The sequence below is a fragment of the Penicillium concentricum genome, assembly GCF_028827145.1.
Source record: "Penicillium concentricum strain IBT 3081 chromosome Unknown utg000006l_segment0_segment0, whole genome shotgun sequence".
In the NCBI taxonomy this organism is placed as follows: domain Eukaryota; kingdom Fungi; phylum Ascomycota; class Eurotiomycetes; order Eurotiales; family Aspergillaceae; genus Penicillium; species Penicillium concentricum.
Genome location: NW_026622759.1, coordinates 3,225,313 through 3,247,448, shown reverse-complemented (window position 1 = coordinate 3,247,448; position 22,136 = coordinate 3,225,313). Strand labels below are relative to the sequence as shown.

The window sequence follows — 22,136 nt, the reverse complement described above, 5'->3', positions numbered from 1 at the left end:
CTGGAAGGACCCGAAAGGCGGCTGGGCTTGAGACTGGAGGCCGGGTAAGAGGTAGATAACTCGGTGGTCGAAGGGAATACCATATTGGAAAGTGATGGAAACCCACCCCCCTCCTGGTCAGGATATAAAAGGTATACAGGGTGTGTTAGAACAAAGGGGGCCTCAAAATAGTTTGCAATATTTGCGATGATATTACCAAAGAGAGTACAACTGTTTATTTTTTTAAATGAAAGCAATCGTTGCCGCTGACCACTTGTATGCACAAACCATGTATGATTTTGTTCATATTGAGAATTGAAATCGAAGCCAGAGACTCCTTGGGGAATAATATTAAAAAAAGGAAGATTTCTTCAAAAGAGCTGATCCGTGGACAAGGCCTTCAAGCCGCATATTTGGGGCTCGGGTCATGCCATACCCATCTGGGCAATCGACAAAACATGACCGAACTCGAGGGGTGTCAGTCACGAAGTCTGCAGGGGTAGTCGCCAGTCTAACTGCTCAACCCAGAACCCCCGCTGGGTCGTCAAGACACCTGCGCAGTGTTCACAGATCTTCGGGGTCCGATGTTCCATGGCACGCTGCCACCTTGCCTGCCAGGGTTTTGCGTAGCGTTGCGTGATGCTCTAAAAGCAGGCCAAGTGACAGGGAAAGCTCGTTGGGTAATATCCAGGTCCACGTGCTCGTTGATATCCTCCATTTGCCGGCTCGCTGCAAGCAGGTGGCACCAAGTAAACCCAGTTGGAGCGGGTTCAGCTAGCGCACCCACATGATGTATTGCAAGTGCTCACGTTTGCAAATATTGTCGAGTCATTTTTGTCGTCGCTAGGCTGAACATTGTAAACCCGCCAGATTCATGCTTGGCTCCCCTCCACTTGGACACCAAGCCACAGGCCAGGATCATTGATTCCTGAAACTTTTCTTTTGGTAGAACAGATCCGTCCTCGAACTTCCCAAATTGATGATCTTGGGACATCCATCGCGGTCCTTCTCGAGGCGCGTACACTCAAAGCAGTAGAAGGCATCACTGATACCCTCACCGCCGCAGACGACACACTTGTTTTGGTAATTGCCGAAGGAGCACTCGTCGCAGATGCGGACCAGAGTGGTTGGGCGCACGTAGGAATCGCACACGGGGCATTTTCCGTCGCATTTGTCACACAGACGGCCGATAGAGATGCCGGGTTGCTTGCGGCACATGACGAGGTCGGGGTGATGACGAGACATTATGATCTGAGTGACGAAAAACAAATATGAGAATAGTAAAGCTGTAGAAAGTGGAAATAGGTATGGAGTGGCACTTTCTGGGAAGTGAAATGAGAAATAAGTGCAAGAGAAGGTAAGAGAAGAGAAGCCGACAATGAACGGAAGGCGAAGTGGTCTGTGCACGTGATTCCACGCAGTGTGATTCTAAGCAGCGTGTCGCCTTGTTATTTTGCGCCTCTTAACCTCAACTCCAATATTTGGCCCAGATCAGAGTCTATAACGTCGCTCCTTTCTCCCCAATTTGTTTCTTTTTTATAACCAGCGTTGTTTGCCGATCAAGATGTCTGAAGGGTATGGTTCCCCTCATCCCGTGCAATCCACGCGCATGCGTGGTAATTGGAGTACTCTAGCTAACGCGCATATTGCTTTGACAGCCCTGAGACACTCGCCTCAGCAGTGGCCGTACCCAACCAGGATATTACCCACGAGTCTGCAGAGTTGACAGCCAAGCGACGAAAGTCTTCAGTTTCGGAATACGACACTAAGCGCCGACGACTCAGCTCTACAGACAATACCTCCCCGCAATCTCAGCGGCGGCGACCATCATCTCCTCCACCTACGACAGATGAGTCTGTAGAGACGAAGCCTACGCGACCGCGCGGGGGTCGAGATGAGGATCGCAAGCGGGGCCAGCGTTTATTCGGGGGGCTGCTTGGTACTCTCTCGCAGAGCTCAAGTTCCGCGGCACAGAGACGGCGCGCTGATATTGAAAAAAGCAGCAAGAGAAGTTGAAGTCGCTGGATGCCGAGTACGGTGAATTGAAGAAACGGCGCAAGGAACAGCGTGATGAGATTCGGCGAAGGGAAATGCCGTTGTATGAGCGAGAAGCAGTATGTTCATATTCTATTCACTTACCATTGTGGTACATAGTGATGGTCGGTTTTACTGACATATTTCGTTCTCAGATGCAAACGCGGCATTCGAATATGCTTGCCATGGCGCATTTCCACAAGACACAGGCAAAGCCGGCTCTGGTGAGTGATGCTTTCCTATTCATACATATTAGCCACCAGCTAATCCAATTTAGTATTACAAAACATGGCAACCCAGACCTGGTGACGATTCGGCGATAAAACAGCAGATCGAAGAAGCAGAGGCGACTATTGCCCGAGAAGTTGCTGAGTTCGAAGCCCGATATCCACCCGAGGCATTTGCGCCTGAACAGCCAACCCAGGTTGAAGCACAACCAACAGAGCCAGCTCAGGCTGAAACACAACAGGCAGGTGAAGAACAGCAGCAAAAGTCAGAAGAGCAGCAAACAGATGGTTGTCAAGACCAGCCGGTTCCAGAGCACGAGGCAGATCTGACAGATGTAAAGTCCAAGGAAACGGCTCAGGGTGCTCCGGACACGGTGGGTGTAGGCAATAATGACCAAACCCCTGATCTAGCTAAAACGGATGAAGCCACTGCTAACGTGGAGGAAAGCGCGGTTCAAGATCAGCATGATGCCCACCGAGATGATGACGGAGGCGAGGTCGTTGAGGATAACGAGGACACTGTGATTTATTAGTTTGTAGTCGGCTGTCGACCTTTTTATGTCTGTTTATGCGGTGAGGTGGCTTTAGTTCTTTAGGCCGACACTGACAAATACCCGGAAGCCTTCTTTGTTGCTTTGGATATGTGTAGTGAGATTCGTCTTGGAACTCATTGTTTAAGGCAATACACTATTCATATTGACCATTTGAAATATTCTACGCTTTATCCCAAGTTGCTCTATAAAATCATGGGATACCTGTGATCTCTCTCTATATGTCGAGAATCACCTCGGCCCAGAGCTAACACGAGTATTGAATGGAATCTTGATGTACCTTCAACGAGTCAAGGACATCACCGAGTTGAACCCATCAAATCAACTATCGAGTTATGTGTCCGGCACTGCTGACCTCGAATAATTCTTTCTATTGCTCACAAAACCTACATCATGCAATATTTAAGAGTGTTATATTACACGCATTGGATGGCCATTGCCACGATTATCCAGGAAACATCTGATCTAGCACAGTTTCTTTGTGAAATCTGCGCGCTCCAAAGGAGTCTGACGACCAATGTTCTGACCATCATACGAGCAGAGACCGCCCATATCCATTTCTACCTTTGTTCGTCTTGTCAGAACAAGCAGTTACCAAGTTTTAGATAATAACCTGGCGAGAGTCTAGCACATTGCTGCTATATTTACTACAGCTATCGGATCGATTCCCGCTGAGGTTCGGAGTTTCCCGACCTCGTGAACATAGCCTATCTATACAATAGCGATTTACCGGCCGGGGCGACGAGGTCTAGCGAATCCTCGCGTAGAACCCTGGTCTCGTGGCGGAGTGACTTCCTCTTGCAACCGATCGCCGGTGATTTCGTCAGGGCTAGAGGCCTCAATCTGGTATGTGTGAGTACAAAAATGACCAAACGATTACGATCATTCACAATACGGGCGTGCATACCTTTTTCTCGATCTTAAGTCCTTCCTTCTCGGCAACATCGATAGCGATTCTCCGTGAGGTTGCGTGCAGCATACGCTCCTTGATCGATGATCCAGTGGGACAGGTGTACACGAAGATCACGACATCGGATCCGGGGTAATGGTAGAAGGAATACCGCGGCGAAGAGGAGGAAATGTGTGTGGCGACAGCGCTCGGCTCAACTCCAGACTGGGAGTCGGCCAAGACGATCTTCTCCGTGCGGATATCAACGGCCTCCTTAAAGTTAGCCTCAAGTCTCACAGATCCCATCTACACTCCCCATCTCTTCAACTAATATCTAGAACCAGACCAGCCCTCTCAAATAATGACCACAGCCCGGGGTAATGACTTACCATTTGTACCAAGCCACCATCCTGGAGATCCCTCAGCGCAGACTTAGCATCCTCGTCAACAGACATAGAAACCCTCATCCCAGAGCCAGTGCTAGGTCCAAAAGTGCCGCCAATGCCGATATCCCTCCTGGGGGTGCCACTCCGTGCCTCGGACTCGGCCCTACGAACAGCCTCCAACTCCCTCTCCTTCTCGCCCATCATATCTTCACGAGAGATAGCATTGGGGCCCTCACCATCACGCTCTCGCCACGCATCCTGGCCCAGGACCTCGTCTTCCTCGGTAGCAAAGACGGTAGAAGCGAACTTCTCCGTGCCCAACTCGCGGCTCAGCGTCGATCGAGTCGAGGCAAAGAGCGTCTTTGCTCGCACGGGCGCATTGGACGGGATGTAGGTCAACGCGATGAGTGCAGTTGAGGCATTCGATGGGCGCCGGAGGAGGAGGTAGATGGGGGTTTTGGGTTGGAGGACGGAGGACAGCTGGGGGAGGGCTGAAAAGAAGGCATTTTCCGAGGGACTGCCCTGGAAGGAGATTGGGGCCAACGGTGTTAGGGTCTCTGCTGTAATGGTCACCGGCAGGCAGAAGGTTGAGGAGTCGGAGTTGAAGCGGGTGAATGCATCTTGCAGCTCCGCGGAGACTAGATGGTTTGTTAGTTAGGTTGAGTTCAATGGGATTTTAGTCAGAGTTCAAGGTTTAAAATGTTCAAGTGTCTTACCTGTAATTCCTGACTGCATGATGCTGCACTTTAGGATGCAGCTGAGTTGCCTTGATTGTTGTTGTTTATGAGGGGGAAGCGGTGAATGAGGGACCAACATGTCAGCGGTCAGGGATTTGTTTGACCTTACATCTAACAAGTCTATAATACAGAAAAAAGAATTGATGATTATTCTAACTCGACAGGAATATGCTGAAATATGTTCTTGTGTGGTGACCGTTAACAGCAATCGCTGAGTGGTGTATCTATAACCAGTTGGTCATTCACAGACTTAAGCACTCAACTACACTGGCGAACAACGCTTCAAAATGGCTTGAACACTCTCTATTTCAGCTCAAGGCGCACCAGACAAAGTGGTATACGAAAAAGAACTAACGCAAAGCACAAGATATTTACAAAAAAAAGAGCCGTTTCAACCGGCTTGCAGTTGGACAGCTCTGTCTTGAGACAGTCCAACGCGCGAAACAGACCACCATGCCGGTCAGGTATCACAATGCTTTCCAAAAAGACAAGAAATTTTGGCACGTTTACTCCTCAAACTGACCACCAACGAAAGCCCAGTTAGAGCCCTCCAGCTTGCCCTTGAGGAACTCGTACACGGTGAAAGTGACAGCCTGACCGGGAGCAACACGCATCACACGGGGGGTGATACCCTTGTAGAAAGCGCGAGTACCCTCAGTCTTGAACATATCCTTGGCAATGACCATGATACGGGTGACAGCGGACTGACCGGGCTCAGCACGGGTCTTCTGAAGGCGAGTCTTGATGGTATCGATGGGAGCGTTGGAGAAGGGGCCGACGGCACCAGAGATCAGACCAATCATGGTGGTCTGGTAAGCGGGCAGCTGGCTGTTGCTGTACTCGGGTTGCCAGCGCTGCAGGCCAGCCTTCAGTTCCGTGTATGCGGTGAAGTTGGCGGCCTGGTTGGTTCCTTGTCGGAGGGCTGTCAGGGAGACACCGCGGTACAGGACGCTGAAACCTTCTTCCTTGATCACGGTGAAGAGCGCGTGTGGGGCGCTGCGGTACTTAGGGGTATCCAGGGGATCAGCCAGACTGTGGTGCTGGGCTTGGAGACGAATTTTGATGACTTCCATGGGGTTGACGATGGCTACGGCTTCGGTAACACCGGCGGCGAGACCAGCTGTGAGGATTGTCAGCTTTCCATTGTGCATCCTTCGGCTTGTTGAACGCTTGACATACCCAGGAAGGTGGCTTTGCTGGTCACGGCTCCTGTCTCTTTATCGGCCAGCATGCCCTTATATGACTCGTATGAGGTGAATCGGATGGCCATCTTCGGGATGATACCACCCAGCACGGCACCAAGACCCTTGTACAGACCGAGAGCAGTCTCCTTTTGCACGATTTGAGCACCGGTGGCCACGAACCCGCGTGCCTTAACCTAACCCAGCGAAATATGGTTAGCAATGGCTTCAACTGTCACATGGCATTTTCTCCAACTCACTCCAGGTGCTGTGGCTCTCCTTGACAGCTGCATGCGGACCTTGATTGTATCTAGCGGATGGCACACGAGGGCCTCCATCATACCAGCACCACCACCAGCTAATCAGGCAAAAGTCAATAGCTGTACATCATCCCAAAAGGGGGAGTCTACTCTACCGATCAAGTTGACCGCGGGCGATGTGCGCTTCTGATTGGCAGTTTTGGCGGACATTGTTTCAATATGTGTTATATATGCAGAGAATTTGCACTTTTGTTCAAGATTTCACAGAAATCTTCAATCGGCCGTCTCGGAAATCGAGTTGCGCAGATGTTCCGATTGTCGCAAGGGAAAGCCGAAATTGCGGAGAAGCGGAAGTATACAATCCCGGAGTATAAGCAGAAACAACCTGCAATTGACAGAAAGGGTATAACTGGAAGTGTCTGAAGATCAAGAGATCAATTGCAAAGATCTTTAATCTTCAAAAAAAAAAAGAAAGAAGTTCCACGGGTATATGATTCACGAGGCAAAGTGGCGGAAGTGCCTTTGTGGGGAGCTATGACGGGGAAGCGGAGGAAGCTGGACGAACGGAAGTGTATATAACCTCGCACAAACAAGAAGAACGGAAAAGAGAGAGGAAAAAAAGAGGTAGAAGACTAAATGATCTGCCGAGGGAGATCTCTATATAATAATTATGCCCTGCGTGTTCCGAGTACAAAGTGTGTACGCCTCCTAGACAATCCCGAGGCCTTCGGTAACAAGGGCGGCTCTCTATCCAGCGCGGAATGAATCACCCCAGATCTCCAGTGATCTGATTTCACATGCCTTTTAGCCTGTCGTCATAGTTTTGGCAGCTTGTGATTCTATACTTTATTTTCAGATTAGATAGTACAATGTAAAAAAAGACGTTTAAAATGCCCGCGCCTCATCCAACTACATTGTACATTATCTTACACGCAACCATACCGGAGACCACCCCAGCCTAGAAAGCCTCTAATATTCCAGGGAGCTAAATTACTCCGGGGATTTTGAACAGTTCGGGAGTTGAACTTCGCCGAAAAGTAGCGAAATTCGCTGGCTATTTGCGGGTGATCTCGGGCCAACGCTGGAGCTCCTCCCAGCCGAGGTCCATATTCAGAGGTCATGGGACGTTCTGAGTCAGATGGACAATTAAAGTATTCAAAGGTTGGACGTGGGGCTTGTTTTAGGCTTGGCTAAACTGGTCTTTATGGGGGTTTGGAGATTCTTATAGAAATGCACATACATGCAGTTACAGGTGGTGACGTTGATACTAGATAGAGGCCGTTATTCTATCGGATGAATGTTTTACCGAATTTCTATTTAGCCCATAGAACCTTTGCATTGTACATTGAAGAGATATGTATGGACGAAGTACAGGTATGAAATATGAAACAGTGTCAACATGCTCTAATTCAAAGCACCTTCACATGCATCGCCTATCCCGGGGTCATTCGACCCGACTGATAGATCGGCTACCCGATCTCGGCGACCCCGTTCTGGAATTCCAGATTTGATATGCGAAGATACAAAGGATACTCCGTACACATATCCCTCATGATGGATACTCCAATATATATCACAATAGTACAATGTATAGCTTCAAACATAGCTTCAAACAGATGATGAGATTCTTGTACGCGCTATCGACTCCGATAGATCGGACTAATTCCGATTGCGCAATTTTCAAAATCCCTACATATCGCCTACGTACCCCTACATGATCAACTCGCCTGATGGAAGCCAAAATATCCAAGGGAATGCAATATCCATGTCCACATTCCTAGGCTAAAAACAAACATAAATGGAAGCAACCACAGTCCCCGCACAGCCGCGGTGGCAACGAGCACTGAAGCGCATTGCAAGTCTAATCCTCCACCAATGGCTTTTAATCGGGATCGGGATAGTGTGCGCCCTGGCATATTGCTTCCCGAACGTGGCCAAGCACGGCGGCACCATCCGTTCCGAGTACAGCATCATGTACGGCGTGATTGCGATAATCTTCCTAATCTCCGGCCTGAGCATCCCGCGCCAGAAGCTTATCTCGCAAGTTCTGAATTGGCGCCTTCATGTGATCGTGCAGGTGATTTCGTTTCTATTTATCCCCGCGCTGGTGCTGGCCATCGTGCATATTATCCTCGCTGCAGATCCTGGGGGGAAGATTGATCGCGCCGTGCTGGCTGGGTATATCTTTACAGCTTGTATTCCGACGACGATTGCGTCCAATGTTGTTATGACGAGATCTGCGGGTGGGGATGATGCGGCTGCTTTGGTGGAGGTCTTGTTGGCTAATATTCTCGGGCCGTTTGTTACGGCTGCGTGGACTATTGCGTTGATGCCGAAGAGGGTGGAGTTTGATCCCTGGCGGTATGGGGGTGGGGATTTGGGGAGTATGTATAAAGAGGTTTTTCAGCAACTGGGGCTCAGTGTGTTGCTGCCGCTGTTTGCTGGGCAGCTAGTGAGGTGGACTTGGCCTGATCGAACTGCGTGGGTCCTGCAGAGGACCAAGCTGCCTAAGCTGGCTACTTGCTGCTTGTTATTGTTGATTTGGTGAGTACAGCGAGCTTCCTGTAGAAAGCGTTGGCGCTATTTATTGTTTTTCACTTTTCTAACCAAGCATTCCTAAATCTCAGGGCCACATTTTCTTCCTGCTTCGCAACAGGAGCCCTCCAAACACTTTCTGCGCAGAGCATAGTCTTCGTGGTCCTATTCAACATCATACTCTACATCACCCTAACGGCAGTATGCTTCTTCTGCTCCAGACCACCGCGCATTTTCAGCTCCCGGCGCTGGTCTAAGCCCATATTCAAACGCATGTCTCCGGAGGAAACTATTGCAGTGTGCTTTTGCGGACCAGCGAAGAGCACCGCACTCGGTATCCCGCTGCTCTACGCAATGTGGCAACCGGTTGATCTATTCCTAAAAGCAAAGACATCGGTGCCGGTATTGCTTTATACTACGGAGCAGATCTGCGTGGCGCATTTCTTCGTTCAGTTGTTTCGGTGGTGGCATGCTAGAATCGTCGAGAAAGAGGATATAGATGACCGTACGGGTGATGATGGTGAGATTGGTATGGCTGAGGACACACGTGGAGATCACGCTGGACGTGGTCATGAGCATATGACTGTTTGATACCCGTTTAGAATCGATTGTTTGGTTTTTATTCCTCTGTGGCATAGACTGCTCTTTAGACCGAGTCTTGAAATCTTTTTTCTTACTTTTGGCAACGATACATAATTTATGCCACCGAAGTCAATTTCTGAATAGCCAAACCCAGGGCAACTCCTAGGTCCAGCTGCCAATTCACCTAAACCCTTATGCTTACGGCCATAGAGCATGATCGGCAGAGTGATATGATATCGATCAGTGACAATAGGTGCCCAAAAAAGGTGAAGTGGGTCCAGTATACTCCCCGAAGTCCCTCCGGATGACGTCCACTTGCAGCGTACATGATTTGTAATCCGAGATGAAGTTGTCGAAGTTCTACAACATATAAACCCTATTTCTACCGTTGCTTTATCCTCCAAAGGCTTGCCTCGATATAGTTACATACGTCAAAATGGCTCTAAGTGGACAAACTGCCCTCATTGTAAGTGGACTGCCCAGCATCACAAAAAAATTCTTATATTAAATCTACTTCTATAGACCGGGGCCTCGATGGGCATCGGTGAAGCAACAGCAAGGGCTCTAGCCAAAGCCGGGGCAAACTTGGTTCTTCTCTCTCGCTCCGAGGTAAACATCATATCTCAGTGTCCATCAAGGATCCTCGAACATAGAAACTGACATACATGGTACCCAGGACAAACTAGCCAAACTCACAGACGAGTTAAGCAAGCAATACCCTCAGATCAAAGTTATCTACCAAACTGCGGATGTAGGAAACTATGACGAAGTCGATGCAGCTGTCGATTCATCAGTTAAAGAACTTGGTGGCATCGACATCCTCATCAACAACGTACGCTCAAAATCTAAATCCTCGATCAACCTCTCTTATAGACATCCACTAACAAATCCCAAGGCCGGTCTCGCCCTCGGTGCACCCAGCGCCTTTCACAACCTCAAAATATCAGACATTCAAACAATGATCTCAACCAACGTCAACGGCCCAATGTACGTAGCTCACTCTGTGCTAAACCGCAGTATGCTTTCGCGCAAAGCAGGCACGATCATAAACGTCACCTCTGTCACAGGCCTAGAAGTTCCTCCTTTTACAGGCGAAGCAGTCTACCATTCCAACAAAGCAGCGCAAGAGGCCTTCACTAATTCCTTACGGAATGAGTTGAGCGGGACTAATATCCGGGTGTTGGCGTTGAGGCCTGGTGTTGTTGCGGGACATTTCCATGCTCAAAGGATTGGGCATGACCAGTCACAATATGATGAGTTCTTGGAAGGATACACGTAAGTTTCTACTTTGCCGGTTACTGTATCCGGTCGAGGAGATTGCTGATGGTCGTGTTGTTAGGCCGCTTATTGCAAATGATGTTGCTGAGGCTGCTGTTTATATGCTCAGTCAGCCTCTCAATGTCTCTATCAAGGCCCTGGATGTTGTTCCTTCAGGTGAGTTTTCAAGTCTCCTATCTTAGGATAGATTGGATATCTTGAGTAGAAAACAAGCTAATGATAATGCTCCACAGCCCAGCGATCTCTTACTGTATTTGATCGGCAATGGAATGAACGTAATGGACAATAAGCCAAAGCACTTAACGAGGGTTGTCTTTGAAATTGCTGGCTGAAACGAACGGAAAATCGAATTTGGATAAGAGTAAATTCAACCACACCTGGTGGCAATTTGGTATGTATGAATAGAATACATGAACATAGAGAATCACAAAGGGAATCACAAAAGAAAAATGTATGCAAAAATAACCCCGATGAACCCCGGAGGTGCCAACTTGATCAAGAAAAATGTACATGATAACCATGCAATGTGCGTAGAGACCAAAGTAGCCTATATCTCAAATATAGCTCACTTTTACTCCCATTCCGGCCGTAGCTTTGACCTTCTGCCAAGCGCCGTCCGTAACCCGTTGGATGCGATCACGCACACCCTGCCGGCTCATCGCCATCAAAATGCCAATAACGAAAAGTAGGGTACGCACTATTGACATGGGATTCCCAGACACAGTCCGGATAATGTGACGGAAGAGGTTGCGCAATCCAGTGGCCACAGTCCGAGTTGAGCGGCCCCGAGGTTCAACCTTGTCCTGCTTCTTGGAATTTTTGGAGCCGGACGATGAGAGAGAAGTTCGTGGCTTGCCATTCGGCGACTTGTCTGTCGATTGCCTGGCTCCTTTGCCTTTGGGAGAACCATGTGAGCGGCTTTTCTCAATTCCGTAGTCGACCTCACTGGGATTGCGTTTATGCCCATTGGATTGTAGTCGTGCAGCGGCTGCCGCTGCTTCTTCGGCTTCGCGACGTTCATCCTCTCGTTCCCGTTCAAGCTCAGCATCTTTGGCCTGCTGTAATTCGACGGCACGCATTTCGCCCCGCTCCTTCTCTTCCTTCAAACCCTCGAGGGTCTGTAGGAAGAGATCTTTGCGTTCTTCGTCGAGGACTTCGCTCAAATTGATGAATTCGGTCGAGTATTCCCACTCATCGTTACGGGGGAGGACGTGCAAAGTAAAGAGCTCGATGATCTTCACTCGGGAAGTTAGATCTTTCGGGGTATCGGCTCCGCTTGTCGTACGCAGAGGACGCTGCTCGTAATCATCGGATGCATCCTGGAGACGATCCGTAAGGTCGAGGTTGGGTTGTCCATAGGAGGAGAGATAGGTCTCAAGGCGCTGTTGGTTCAGGGATTGCGAAGAACATTGGGTTAGAAGTAGGGTAGCACTATCATTGCATTGTTAGTACATCAATTTGGGTCAATGTGGGTGAAGTCGAATACTAACAGATTATAGACCACTTCGGCATCCACCGAACCCTCGTGGCCTTGGTACCCGACCTCGACCACGGTCTCCCAAATTGCACCTTCTCGGACTTGCGAGGCAATTGCTTTCCACTCCTTCTGCCCAAATTGCTTCTTTCCCTCCTCTGCACCGAGATCGACTATTGCGCTGAGGAGGGTGATGTAGAGGTTCCACACCTTGATCCTCCACGTGCCGGCGGCTGTGGCGATCGGCGCAACCGGTGTTGAGTTGTCGCCATTTGTGTGCTGGTCTTCTTGTGGTACTGAAGGTTTAATAATCGGTTGGAGGTTTGCGAGGGCTTCTGGTAAGCGTCTTGTGAGGTAAAGTTGGGAGGCTTTCTTGTATGTCTTGGAGCACAGCTTTGTGGGGGAGGCCGAGGATGAAGAGCGGGCGTCAGAGTGAGACAACATGGGGGATCCGTTGGCCATTGCGGAGGCCGTATCAAACAAAAAGCAATATTAATTTGCTTTATAAGGAGTTAAAGGAGTAATTATAAAAGGGAAACCATTCAAGTGAAGCCAAGTGCAGCGTGTCGGGGTCGGCTTTCGTTTTCCCTCGGCTCATCCAAGTCCGGGGTCGGTCACGGGACTGGCCTGTGAGTATCTACCCGTGATATCTAAGCCAGTCTACTCTTCTACTTTTTATACATTCATCTTACATTGGTCCCTAGACAACTTTGAGAAGAGGTGCTTCGCCCTGAGAATTGATTACTCTAGGCCACTCTCCCAAATGTTTCGGTTAATGCATCGCAGGCTGGATTTACGAGAGTAGCAGTAACAGCCTCTAGTTTCGTTCTAATTGGACAATTGGAACAATAAACAACATCACCAGGGCTCGGTCATTTATACGCCCCCGACTGAGATGACTCCCATGGCTAATATAGATCTTACTTCTGAAGCTGTATATTACATCTCTGAAGCAATACAGAACGTATTTTAACAGAAATTATTGATAAAATGTAGCTATGCAGTCGAAAGCGCGCTTACTTGCTATAACATCCATGTAAATTCCATTTCAGATGGTGATTCTCCAAAGCTTTATAAATGCAGTATTTGAATGCTTCGAGATCTTGCATTGTGTCACTATTTCTTCCAACTCTTTTCCTTCTTACTTCCTTCCTATCACAACCCTGATCTATGAGACTTGATATACGGCCAAGTAGACGAGCAAACATTCAAGCTCTCAGTTTTACATCAGATCATCTCGCCTTTTCGACAAATTGAGGGCATGCCTCTTTCTCGTCAATGAAACTCGGATACTTACCTTCCCAAAGCGTACTCTCCTTTCACGTCTGCATCAATCGGTTTTCAGCAATCAAGACCCCAACAAAGCCAATCAACAACTCTCTCCCTTTCGCCTCTAATATTCATTCACCAAGCTCATACTTTGACGCTGTTCCCAACTTCGAACCAAGATGGATGTTACAGCTGTCACCTTCCCCGATTGTCTCCCCTCCATCCTCAACGACATCGCCACCAGCTGCTTCGTGTCCATAGACTTCGAGCTGTCTGGGGTGGTTTTTAAACCAAGTAGTCCGCAGTTCCGGCCCCAAACTATGCAGGAGCGATACGTGGAAGCCAAGGCGGCCGCAGAGCGGTACCAGATTCTCCAAGTTGGGCTGACAACATGTCATGAAGACAAGGAAAATGGTACGCAATTAATCACAATTCAAGACATGTCTCGCTAACTATCTACAGCCACCTACATTCTGAAACCATACAACATAAATCTGAGCCCAATCACCCAGCATGAGATGGATGTGAATCGGGACTGGACATTCGGAAGCCGCTGTATGTCCGATATCTACGACGAATGTTGAGCATACTACTAATACCTTCCTGGCCAGCGATGGAATTCTTGCTCGCGAATGACTTCAGCATTGATCATATGTGCTCCTTCGGTGTCCACTACCTGTCTCGAGAGGAAGAAAAACTGGCGATCAAAAGAGCTACGGAGAAATGTCAATCGCGGAATGTTGTCCGGGTTGCAGATATTAAAAAAGACGACCATGAATCTCTGCAGTTCCTTGAAGCCGTTCGGATCAGTATCAATGAGTGGCTGGCACAGGGCGAGGTAAGATGCTATAGCAAATGTCCATTTTGAGCAACTCAATTCACATGTATAGAAACGCCGTGACTGGCTCAACATCCCACCACCCAGCAGTCTGCAGATTATTCCGGGCCCCATGCCTACCGGGCTGAGCAGTATGCAGAAATGGCTGATACACCACCTTATCAGCGACGAATACCCCAACCTAACGTCGCGAGGTGCGTCAACGTTCGTCCAAATCCTTTTGCGGGACCCGTGCAATGAGCAATCTACCATTGGTGCGAAATTGAAGGTCAAAAAGGAACGAGTCCGGAAGCATGTCGGGTTCCGCTGGATCGCAGAAGCACTTGTGGGTGGAAGCCTGGTAGAACTTGAATCGGACGCTTTCCATCCTCTGATGAAGATAATCGAGCAGCCAGCTTTCGGAATCCAGCAGTTGGCAGACAAAGTGAAGAACCGGCTCAAGGAGAACAGACCGGTTCTAGTTGGCCACAACATTTTCTGCGATCTGCTCTTCTTCTACAGGTGTTTCCTGGGCCCGTTGCCGAATACCCTCGCCGAGTTCCAGACCGTCATCCACGAGGTATTCCCCATGGTAGCTGACACCAAGTACATTGCCACTCATGACTGCGGCTCTCTAAACCCCATGTCTTCGCTCGAAGAACTCAACACGACTTTGGCTGGAATAGAAAGCCCCAAGATAGGTAGGTCATGAGTTATATCATTGACAGCAAGCAAGCATAACTAACCATCCCGCAGAGATCGACCCTCGCTTTCCGAAGTACAAGTTCCGTAAGCGTACTCACGAGGCAGGATACGATAGCATGCTTGCCGCCATGGCCTTCATCAAACTGGCAGGCGAGATACAGCGCAGCCCTTCCCAGCCGACTGTCAGATCCCGGCTACACACCACAACGCCCAGTTTGGTTGCCGGTATTATGGCACAGCCTAGCAACCAGACTGTTCCAGGAAGTGAATTCAGCAACTTCTTTGACGTGGATACTGAGACCATTCCGATGATTCATCCAACTCAGATTGCTCGAGCTGGCACATCCCTAGCCAACACTGGTTCCGGGCATATAGCTCGCCTAGCCAGCCAGGGCAAATTACTGCCGCGTCTCGGGGATCCCTTCTGGGATATCTACGGGAACATACTGCGGGTGTTCGGTACACAGGAGAGGATGTTGCAGCTCGGAAAGCAGGTGCCAGAGCAGGAAGATCTGCTCTTGGATATTTGAGGGCAGGTGGTGATTTACGGTTTGGAAGAGACCGAGAAGAGATGGGAAGATAGAGAGGAAAAGAATTGCAAAAAAATGAAAAAAATGAAACTCGATTTTTATCGAAGCACATATATTATAAGACTAAATTAGGGATGTCCGCGACAGCTATCTAACAGTACGCCTTGATTTTTTTAAAGAAGGTACCGCTAGCGAAAATTGGCCGCGACCTCAGTTGAGCTCAATCTGAGCACCTTTAAATGATCAACCGGCCGTAGATACTGGACGCAGTGATGATAAGAGATGCTTGGAGAAGAGAAGAAAACATAAGTTGGGTTTTCGCTATTTAAACACCCCGGGCGGTGACTAAGCCCAATTGGGCCTGGCGACAACGTGACCTGGTTGGATCTTTTTCTCGGGGACAAGACACCGATCAGCCCCAAACACATTGCCATTCCACCCTTGAACATGTCGTCAGGATCTAATGGTGCACGGCGCGTAGCCTCGCTACTGCGTATGTCCAATTGATGTTTTTCCCGAATTCGTTAGGTCCAAATACTGACTCCGCGCGCAGGGCCATCAATAATCGACTCCGGCGTCTGCAGAAGCTGTAAAGAGACCCTTGGCCGCCGCAGCTATTCCTCCGCAGCACCAGCGATCGAATCGACCTCCGCATCTACAGCAGCCGATCCCGCCGTGAAGCCAGCCTACATCATCAACGCGGGTGTCGTCCTCTCCCGCCCTCCCCAAATCACCCGTGAACTCGAACCGTTCGAGAAAGCGTTCTTTTTCTACCAGAAGCGTCTGAACGAGCGTCTGGCCCTCCCCTTTACGAAATATTTCTACTTCAAGCGTGGAACACCAGCCGACGAAGACTGGAAGAGAAAGATTCAGGAGCGCCGGACTGCCGCGCGTGATATCGGAAGTTACAACGCGTACGACAGCGATGCTTGGAACGACGAGCTCCTGCTAGGAGCACAGGAGTCTGAGCCTGCACACCAGGTTGAGGCCCTTGTCCAGGACGCAGAATCCACTGCCAATGCGACTTCCCAAGATACTAGCAAAAAGGAGGAAATCCCTCGGCCCTACCCTCGGATCACGGAGGCAGACAAGAAGAACGACCAAAAGAGTCTCGATCGTTTGCTTTCCCGCACTCTCTATCTCCTTGTTCAGTCTAAGGAGGGACACTGGAAGTTCCCCAGCTCGCCGGTTGAGGAGGGCGAGACCCTTCGCTTGGTGAGTGCTATACTTGTTTTCGAACTATATTGAGTCTGGAAATTATACTAACGTACTATTTCTCCCCTAGGCTGCTGAGCGCACCCTCTCCCAGTCCGCCGGTGTCAACATGAACACCTGGATGGTCGGCTTCCACCCAATCGGATGGCACTCCTTCAACCCGCGCCGCTCGAAGAAGACGGCTGAGATCGAGGCCCCCGGTAGTAAGATCTTCTTCTTGAAGTCTCGTATGATGGCTGGCCAGGCCGATCTGTCCGTCAACACCCAGGACCTCAAGGACTTCAAGTGGCTCGCCAAGGAGGAGCTCGCGCAATACCTGAACACGCAATACTACAGCAACATCAAGAACATGCTGGCCGACCGTTAAGAGGTGGATACCTAGAAGCAGCTGAGGGGCTAGAGCTGGGTGAGGAGAACGCGAGGTTCAAGGTTCTTCAGATGGAGATGAAAAGGCATACTTGTTCCGATACTATAGCGCACCATTTGTGACGCATTGCATATACTCTTATTGCGCATGCCATGTATAACTAGAATTTTCCTGCACTGTCAAATCAATTCATTTCATTTCATTCGATGTTGATGTTGATATTAATATTCAATTCCGCGGTATCATCAACGCTCCCGAAAACGCCATGCCATGTAGAGAATAAATCAAAATAGAAAAGAAAATGTACAACCGCCCAGATCTAGCCTGAAAGCACATCATGCCATATTGAACTTCTGTCCCTGGACAATAGGCTGGTCCTTGACCGACTTCCCCGCCAGATTCTTACCGCACATGGCACAAGCTAGTATCAGATGTCAGCATTCGCAACGAGCCTAGAGAAAAGAATAGAGCAACCTACCATTCCGCTGATAAGCGCACCGCTGACAAAACTTCTTCCCCAGCTCCGTCTTCACCTTGCAGTTATCACAAGACGAAGCATAAGCGGCATAAGGATTCTTCGCTTTTGCACTGAGGAGTTTGCTCTGGGAGGGGACGTCAGTATCAAAACTCATCCAAGATATCAATTCAATGTAATATCGAAGTGAGGGATTTGCAACATACCTTTCCGATCCCTGTAGCGCCTAGCGTCGCCTTCGTCTTTCCCTTGTCTGCACCGCCACCCAGTTTAGTAGACGGCGAGCCGTAGTACATGTCGTTCTTGTTCTTGACACCGGGCGTGGCGAGCTCGGTGGCTTTGAGTTTCTTTTGGCATTTTGAGCAGACCATTTTGATTTGCTGTAGAGAGGTGAGATGAAGTTGTTATCGAGAGAGGCCGGTGAAAATGAAGATGATGTCGCGGGTTTGTTTGCCACCGCCTGGTGACTTGCCAAGAGGTTTTGTCTACTTGCTTCCTCGCGTTTTACGACTGGCTTTTTTTGGATTATTGTGTTTCTATTGTTTCTGTTGTATTATTTAAGGCTCACTGGAAATATGTTATATACAATGTTATATACAAAAAGGGTCGCATTACTATCATTCGCATCGTTCCTTGGGTATGAACATTAAGGCACATTAAAATAGAGTATAACTGTGCATGGAAACTCTCATATCAAAAGACAGGGTAATCGCGTCAAACACATGAGGAAATCAACTAGTACATCTCAACAGAACCCGACCTCACTTCAACCTTAATGAGGCGAGATTTGGTGCGAGTAAGTGTGAGGCTGTGCCGAATAATCCTGGTAAGGAGCAGATCCATATGGCTGCTGTTGAACCGACGGATATTGTCCCTCAGGGACATGAGTCATATTCTGTTGCGGGATATGAGCGGGAGGATATTGCGCCTCGTACTGAGGCGCAGCATAGCTCTGCTCGTCTCCGAGCCTGTGCCATTTCGCACAGCACAAGAGAATACCTGTGTAAGTGCCGACCCAGAAGATGAACTGGATGATGGAAGTGACGAGGTTCAGATATATCGGGTAATAACTGGCAGACATTAGGCTGTAGTGAATGTATATGACGGCCCAGGTGAGACACCCCGCGAACCAGCAAAAGGCGGCGTTGACGAGTGCGCTAGCGGGCATCTGAAAATGGTTAGTTGGTTTGCGCTATGGATAGGAGGGGCTATGCTGAAACTCACCTTTGACACGAAATGATGGCTACCAGCCTTCTTGATCACGAAGATCGTCCAACCGATCACCTCCATGGACAGCAGCCAGTAAATGATGTGAATGGCAGCAGTCAGCTCTGAATAGTGCAGCATCAGAAGGTCGTAATTGTCAGTCACGATTCCCACCCAATAGGCGATATACAAGGCGGTTTGAGCAAGAGAGACCACGAAAATAAGAGCAAAGAGGAGATAATGGATGATTGTCACTGCCACGTGCGGCTTGCTGGAAGATGTAAGAAGGCCCAGGAAGCGATGGATGAGGCTCCAGAAGACGTAGAAAGTGATACAGTTTCCCATCACCAAGAAGAAGCCCTGGAGCATATAGTCGATCACATAGTACATCTTCACCTCCTCCTCGGCGATATACAGGGAATCCGTGACTATGATGTTTATTTGGGAGCTGACAATTGAATTTCTAGTTAGCAAATTGTCTGTTTTAGCTCAGTTCTGGCCACATACCATATAAAGCAAGTCAGGGCGCAAATGATTCCCTTCAGCGGGAGACTGCGATTCCTGATTGTACATGTCCAGATGAGGAAGATGATGAATGCGATCAGAGAGAGGATATCAAAGGCAAATTGGGCGAGAAAGTAATCCTTGTCCGGGAGGTTTTCCAGTGACAACCAGATTGTTTCGCTCCAGGGATTATCGTCACCATAGTAGCTCGAGGAAAAGCCTCCACCGCCGCGTCGAGGTGCCATTCTTTTTGCAAGATATGTTTAGCTTTGAAAATTTTTAGCAGTGTACCCGTTCCACTTTACGAAATGAAGAGCTTTTAAGTCAACAGACTAGGGGGGCTGAAGCAAATCTACACTAGCTAAAATTGAGGCTTAACGTCCCCGAATACGAAGCCAAGATGTCTATGGGGCTGAGTTAATTGGCCTAAGACTCTTATTTAACATTCGCGAGGCACAAGACCCGTCAAATTTACCCTGTTGATTTTGGAGGGTTCTCGTGTTTTGACCCCCTTTTGGGGGACCTGCACTTCGCCCCGTGCATGTTCGGCTACAGAGTATCTGGGCGCTTGCTAGCGCGGGGCTTTGAAAATTGAAATTCAAGGGGAGAAAGGGAGAAAGGGCGATGAAAATGTATTTGCCGTTAGGCAGAGAAGGACCCTTAAGTTGCGCCCGAAGGTGACAACACACCGTTAACTTCGAAAGTACGGAATACTCAGAAAGTCACAAGCTAAAACCTTGGCGGTCTATAAAAAGAAACATATCAGCTGATTTGTAGATTTTACACAAAGACGAAGGGCCAGAATAGGTGAAATAATAAAGGTGTACGGAGTATAGAGAGGGGAGAAGGTTAGGTGTGGGGGGGAAGAGAGTTCTTATATCATATCTTATAGTATATCTTATATCTTATTATCACATCTAGGGTTCCCCATGAAACATTCATTACCCTCTTCAGCCTCGTGCAGATCGCATAAGCGGAGAGAAAAAACTCGCGTGGCTGAGTCTGCAGAGAAATAAAACAGCCCAATTGCCTATTTTTTTTCCCCATAAGCTGTCAAACCACCGACCAAGGAACATCCTAGGCAATATTCAGCTCTCCGAACCTAAGTTCCACCCAGTTCATCCGTCCTGCATTATTCCGATCGATCCTCGATAATTTGAAGTATAAATTCTCTGCCAAAATATGTACGGAGTATGAATATTCCCAACTGCACAATTTCGCCATATTCCTTGTTTTTTTTTAATGCCCCTTGGGTCCTTTGGGCATAAAGGACCTTTGGTTCTCCTCTCAGAAGCTCCGTCACATCGTGATGGATCCTCCGCAGATGCATGGTGACCACCACTTATGAACTGGCCCGCAGCTCATCGATGCAAGCTTCTCGAGTGCCCTCAAAGAAATTGACCATAAAGAACACGACTCTAGCGCCTCCGTGAGCCCAACAGTTTGGTTCGAAGTCTCCAGTGCTCTGGGTCTGCTTCCATAGGGTCATCCCCAGCGGGACCTGAGAAGATCATCCCCTGAAATCCAGTAGGGGGCAGACAACAACATAAATACTATCTAGTTCCATAATAATTTATTTCATCTTTTCTCTTTGCTTTTTGCTTTTTCGGTGGTCCCAGCTCTGGCGCAACCCGCATTCGGCGTCTCCGCATATCCCGATTCTCGATCCCAACCATTCTTGGGTTTTCTGCTCTTCAGATCTTGCATGCTTTGCTTTTCTCGGATTAGTACGCTTCCTTAAAAACTTTAGAAATGATCCCAGGGTCATTGCCGAGGGTTTAAAAGTATCAATCGCATCTCATCCAGGGTGTTCCTATTTTCGAAAAACCACACAGTGTGACTCTACAATTATTTCCCTACTCTTTCACCTATTAAGAGCGCGTGAGAAACCCAATTCAAGATCAAAAATCAAAAAGAAAATCAAAAAGAAAATCAAAAATGCCTCCAGATGGTTCAACCTTCACGGCCCTAAACCTCCCACCGACATTCGAACTACCCCAATGCATGGAATACTTCACACTTCGAGCGGGTCCAAACACAGACCTATGGCGCAAACCCCCTAACGGCGAAACCTCTACTGCCCCAATCGTCTTCACATCTCTCCGACACGCCTTCGTCGTAGCAGAAGTGACCGTGAGCGCAGACTGGGAAATGGAATGGGACCAAGGCGGCCTAGTGATATTCGCCGGCGCAGCACCCCAATCCTTCTCCTCCGAAGTCGACGAACCACCCGGATTCCGCAGCACACGCTCACCCTGCAAATGGGTGAAAGCCGGAATGGAGTTCTCGTCGGGGACTGTGAACGCGTCGTCCGTGAGCGCGACAGCAGATGGCGCGGACTGGTGTTTGTCGCCGCTGGCGCAGTCGACACAAGCCGGATTAGCGATTCACTCGCTGCGCATCAAGCTTGAGCGCGTCGGCCATGCGCTGTGGATTTGGTACCAGGTTCCGTCGGCGTTGCCGTTTGCTGTGTCGCCTGGTGCGGTGGGGAATTCGTGGAAAAAGTTGCGCGAGGTGACGTGGTTCTTTTATGGGGTTGAGGATAAGTTTGTGCATGTTGGGGTTTATGCGAGTCGGCCGACGAGTCTGGCTCGTGGTGGGACTATGTGGGATGCTATGCATGGTATGACGCTGGATACCTCTCTGCCGGCGGGTTCGGCGGATGGGTTGGTGGTTGAGTTTGAGGATTTGGAGATCTTCTAGCTGGTGTGTTTTGCTCTCTTTGTTTTTTGGTTTGCTTTGATGCGCTTACACTGTGAGTTTTTCTTTTGTCGAGTCCTGGTGATACATATTCCCCATCAGCGTTTCATCAGTTTCGAGCGATTATGGCATGTCTGGAGTCGTTTTTTGTGTTTTTTTGCGAATCTTTCTGTTCACAAGTTGGCTTTTTATGTCTTTCAATGTGGAGCATATTTCTTGATGCTTGATCTCTTGT

At 48.9% G+C, this 22,136-nt stretch overlaps 12 protein-coding genes across 12 annotated transcripts; 6 read left to right on the top strand and 6 right to left on the bottom strand.

The window, feature by feature from the left end:
- Positions 1-897: 897 nt before the first annotated feature.
- N7517_011468 (PHF5 family protein) lies at positions 898-1,224 on the bottom strand (the record flags this gene model as incomplete). The annotated part of the gene is made up of 1 exon (XM_056729191.1): positions 898-1,224. One exon carries the CDS (start codon positions 1,222-1,224, stop codon positions 898-900), a length of 327 nt encoding a protein of 108 aa, XP_056575006.1.
- Positions 1,225-1,543: 319 nt separating this feature from the next.
- N7517_011467 (pinin family protein) lies at positions 1,544-2,773 on the top strand (the record flags this gene model as incomplete). Its single annotated transcript, XM_056729190.1, has 5 exons — positions 1,544-1,554; positions 1,638-1,918; positions 1,987-2,093; positions 2,169-2,237; positions 2,291-2,773. The coding sequence occupies 5 exons, from the start codon at positions 1,544-1,546 to the stop codon at positions 2,771-2,773; spliced, it is 951 nt and encodes a 316-aa protein (XP_056575005.1).
- Positions 2,774-3,517: 744 nt separating this feature from the next.
- On the bottom strand, positions 3,518-4,801 carry N7517_011466 (twinfilin; the record flags this gene model as incomplete). Its single annotated transcript, XM_056729189.1, has 4 exons — positions 3,518-3,634; positions 3,699-3,950; positions 4,070-4,704; positions 4,783-4,801. The coding sequence occupies 4 exons, from the start codon at positions 4,799-4,801 to the stop codon at positions 3,518-3,520; spliced, it is 1,023 nt and encodes a 340-aa protein (XP_056575004.1).
- Positions 4,802-5,309: 508 nt separating this feature from the next.
- Positions 5,310-6,454, bottom strand: N7517_011465 (putative succinate:fumarate antiporter (Acr1); the record flags this gene model as incomplete). Its single annotated transcript, XM_056729188.1, has 4 exons — positions 5,310-5,923; positions 5,983-6,181; positions 6,245-6,342; positions 6,400-6,454. 4 exons carry the CDS (start codon positions 6,452-6,454, stop codon positions 5,310-5,312), a joined length of 966 nt encoding a protein of 321 aa, XP_056575003.1.
- A 1,588-nt stretch (positions 6,455-8,042) lies between these two features.
- On the top strand, positions 8,043-9,370 carry N7517_011464 (uncharacterized protein; the record flags this gene model as incomplete). Its single annotated transcript, XM_056729187.1, has 2 exons — positions 8,043-8,788; positions 8,872-9,370. 2 exons carry the CDS (start codon positions 8,043-8,045, stop codon positions 9,368-9,370), a joined length of 1,245 nt encoding a protein of 414 aa, XP_056575002.1.
- Positions 9,371-9,797: 427 nt separating this feature from the next.
- Positions 9,798-10,928, top strand: N7517_011463 (SDR family oxidoreductase; the record flags this gene model as incomplete). Its single annotated transcript, XM_056729186.1, has 6 exons — positions 9,798-9,827; positions 9,884-9,970; positions 10,038-10,193; positions 10,257-10,636; positions 10,701-10,795; positions 10,873-10,928. The coding sequence occupies 6 exons, from the start codon at positions 9,798-9,800 to the stop codon at positions 10,926-10,928; spliced, it is 804 nt and encodes a 267-aa protein (XP_056575001.1).
- A 265-nt stretch (positions 10,929-11,193) lies between these two features.
- On the bottom strand, positions 11,194-12,575 carry pex26 (the record flags this gene model as incomplete). Its single annotated transcript, XM_056729185.1, has 2 exons — positions 11,194-12,070; positions 12,130-12,575. The coding sequence occupies 2 exons, from the start codon at positions 12,573-12,575 to the stop codon at positions 11,194-11,196; spliced, it is 1,323 nt and encodes a 440-aa protein (XP_056575000.1).
- A 986-nt stretch (positions 12,576-13,561) lies between these two features.
- N7517_011461 (CAF1 family ribonuclease) lies at positions 13,562-15,434 on the top strand (the record flags this gene model as incomplete). The annotated part of the gene is made up of 5 exons (XM_056729184.1): positions 13,562-13,796; positions 13,845-13,937; positions 13,994-14,220; positions 14,273-14,900; positions 14,956-15,434. 5 exons carry the CDS (start codon positions 13,562-13,564, stop codon positions 15,432-15,434), a joined length of 1,662 nt encoding a protein of 553 aa, XP_056574999.1.
- A 447-nt stretch (positions 15,435-15,881) lies between these two features.
- On the top strand, positions 15,882-17,016 carry N7517_011460 (mitochondrial 54S ribosomal protein mL46; the record flags this gene model as incomplete). Its single annotated transcript, XM_056729183.1, has 3 exons — positions 15,882-15,927; positions 15,988-16,649; positions 16,720-17,016. 3 exons carry the CDS (start codon positions 15,882-15,884, stop codon positions 17,014-17,016), a joined length of 1,005 nt encoding a protein of 334 aa, XP_056574998.1.
- Positions 17,017-17,351: 335 nt separating this feature from the next.
- N7517_011459 (cysteine-rich PDZ-binding protein) lies at positions 17,352-17,862 on the bottom strand (the record flags this gene model as incomplete). The annotated part of the gene is made up of 3 exons (XM_056729182.1): positions 17,352-17,437; positions 17,495-17,618; positions 17,698-17,862. The coding sequence occupies 3 exons, from the start codon at positions 17,860-17,862 to the stop codon at positions 17,352-17,354; spliced, it is 375 nt and encodes a 124-aa protein (XP_056574997.1).
- A 401-nt stretch (positions 17,863-18,263) lies between these two features.
- Positions 18,264-19,446, bottom strand: N7517_011458 (uncharacterized protein; the record flags this gene model as incomplete). Its single annotated transcript, XM_056729181.1, has 3 exons — positions 18,264-18,659; positions 18,716-19,145; positions 19,205-19,446. 3 exons carry the CDS (start codon positions 19,444-19,446, stop codon positions 18,264-18,266), a joined length of 1,068 nt encoding a protein of 355 aa, XP_056574996.1.
- A 1,693-nt stretch (positions 19,447-21,139) lies between these two features.
- On the top strand, positions 21,140-21,904 carry N7517_011457 (uncharacterized protein; the record flags this gene model as incomplete). The annotated part of the gene is made up of 1 exon (XM_056729180.1): positions 21,140-21,904. One exon carries the CDS (start codon positions 21,140-21,142, stop codon positions 21,902-21,904), a length of 765 nt encoding a protein of 254 aa, XP_056574995.1.
- Positions 21,905-22,136: the final 232 nt, after the last annotated feature.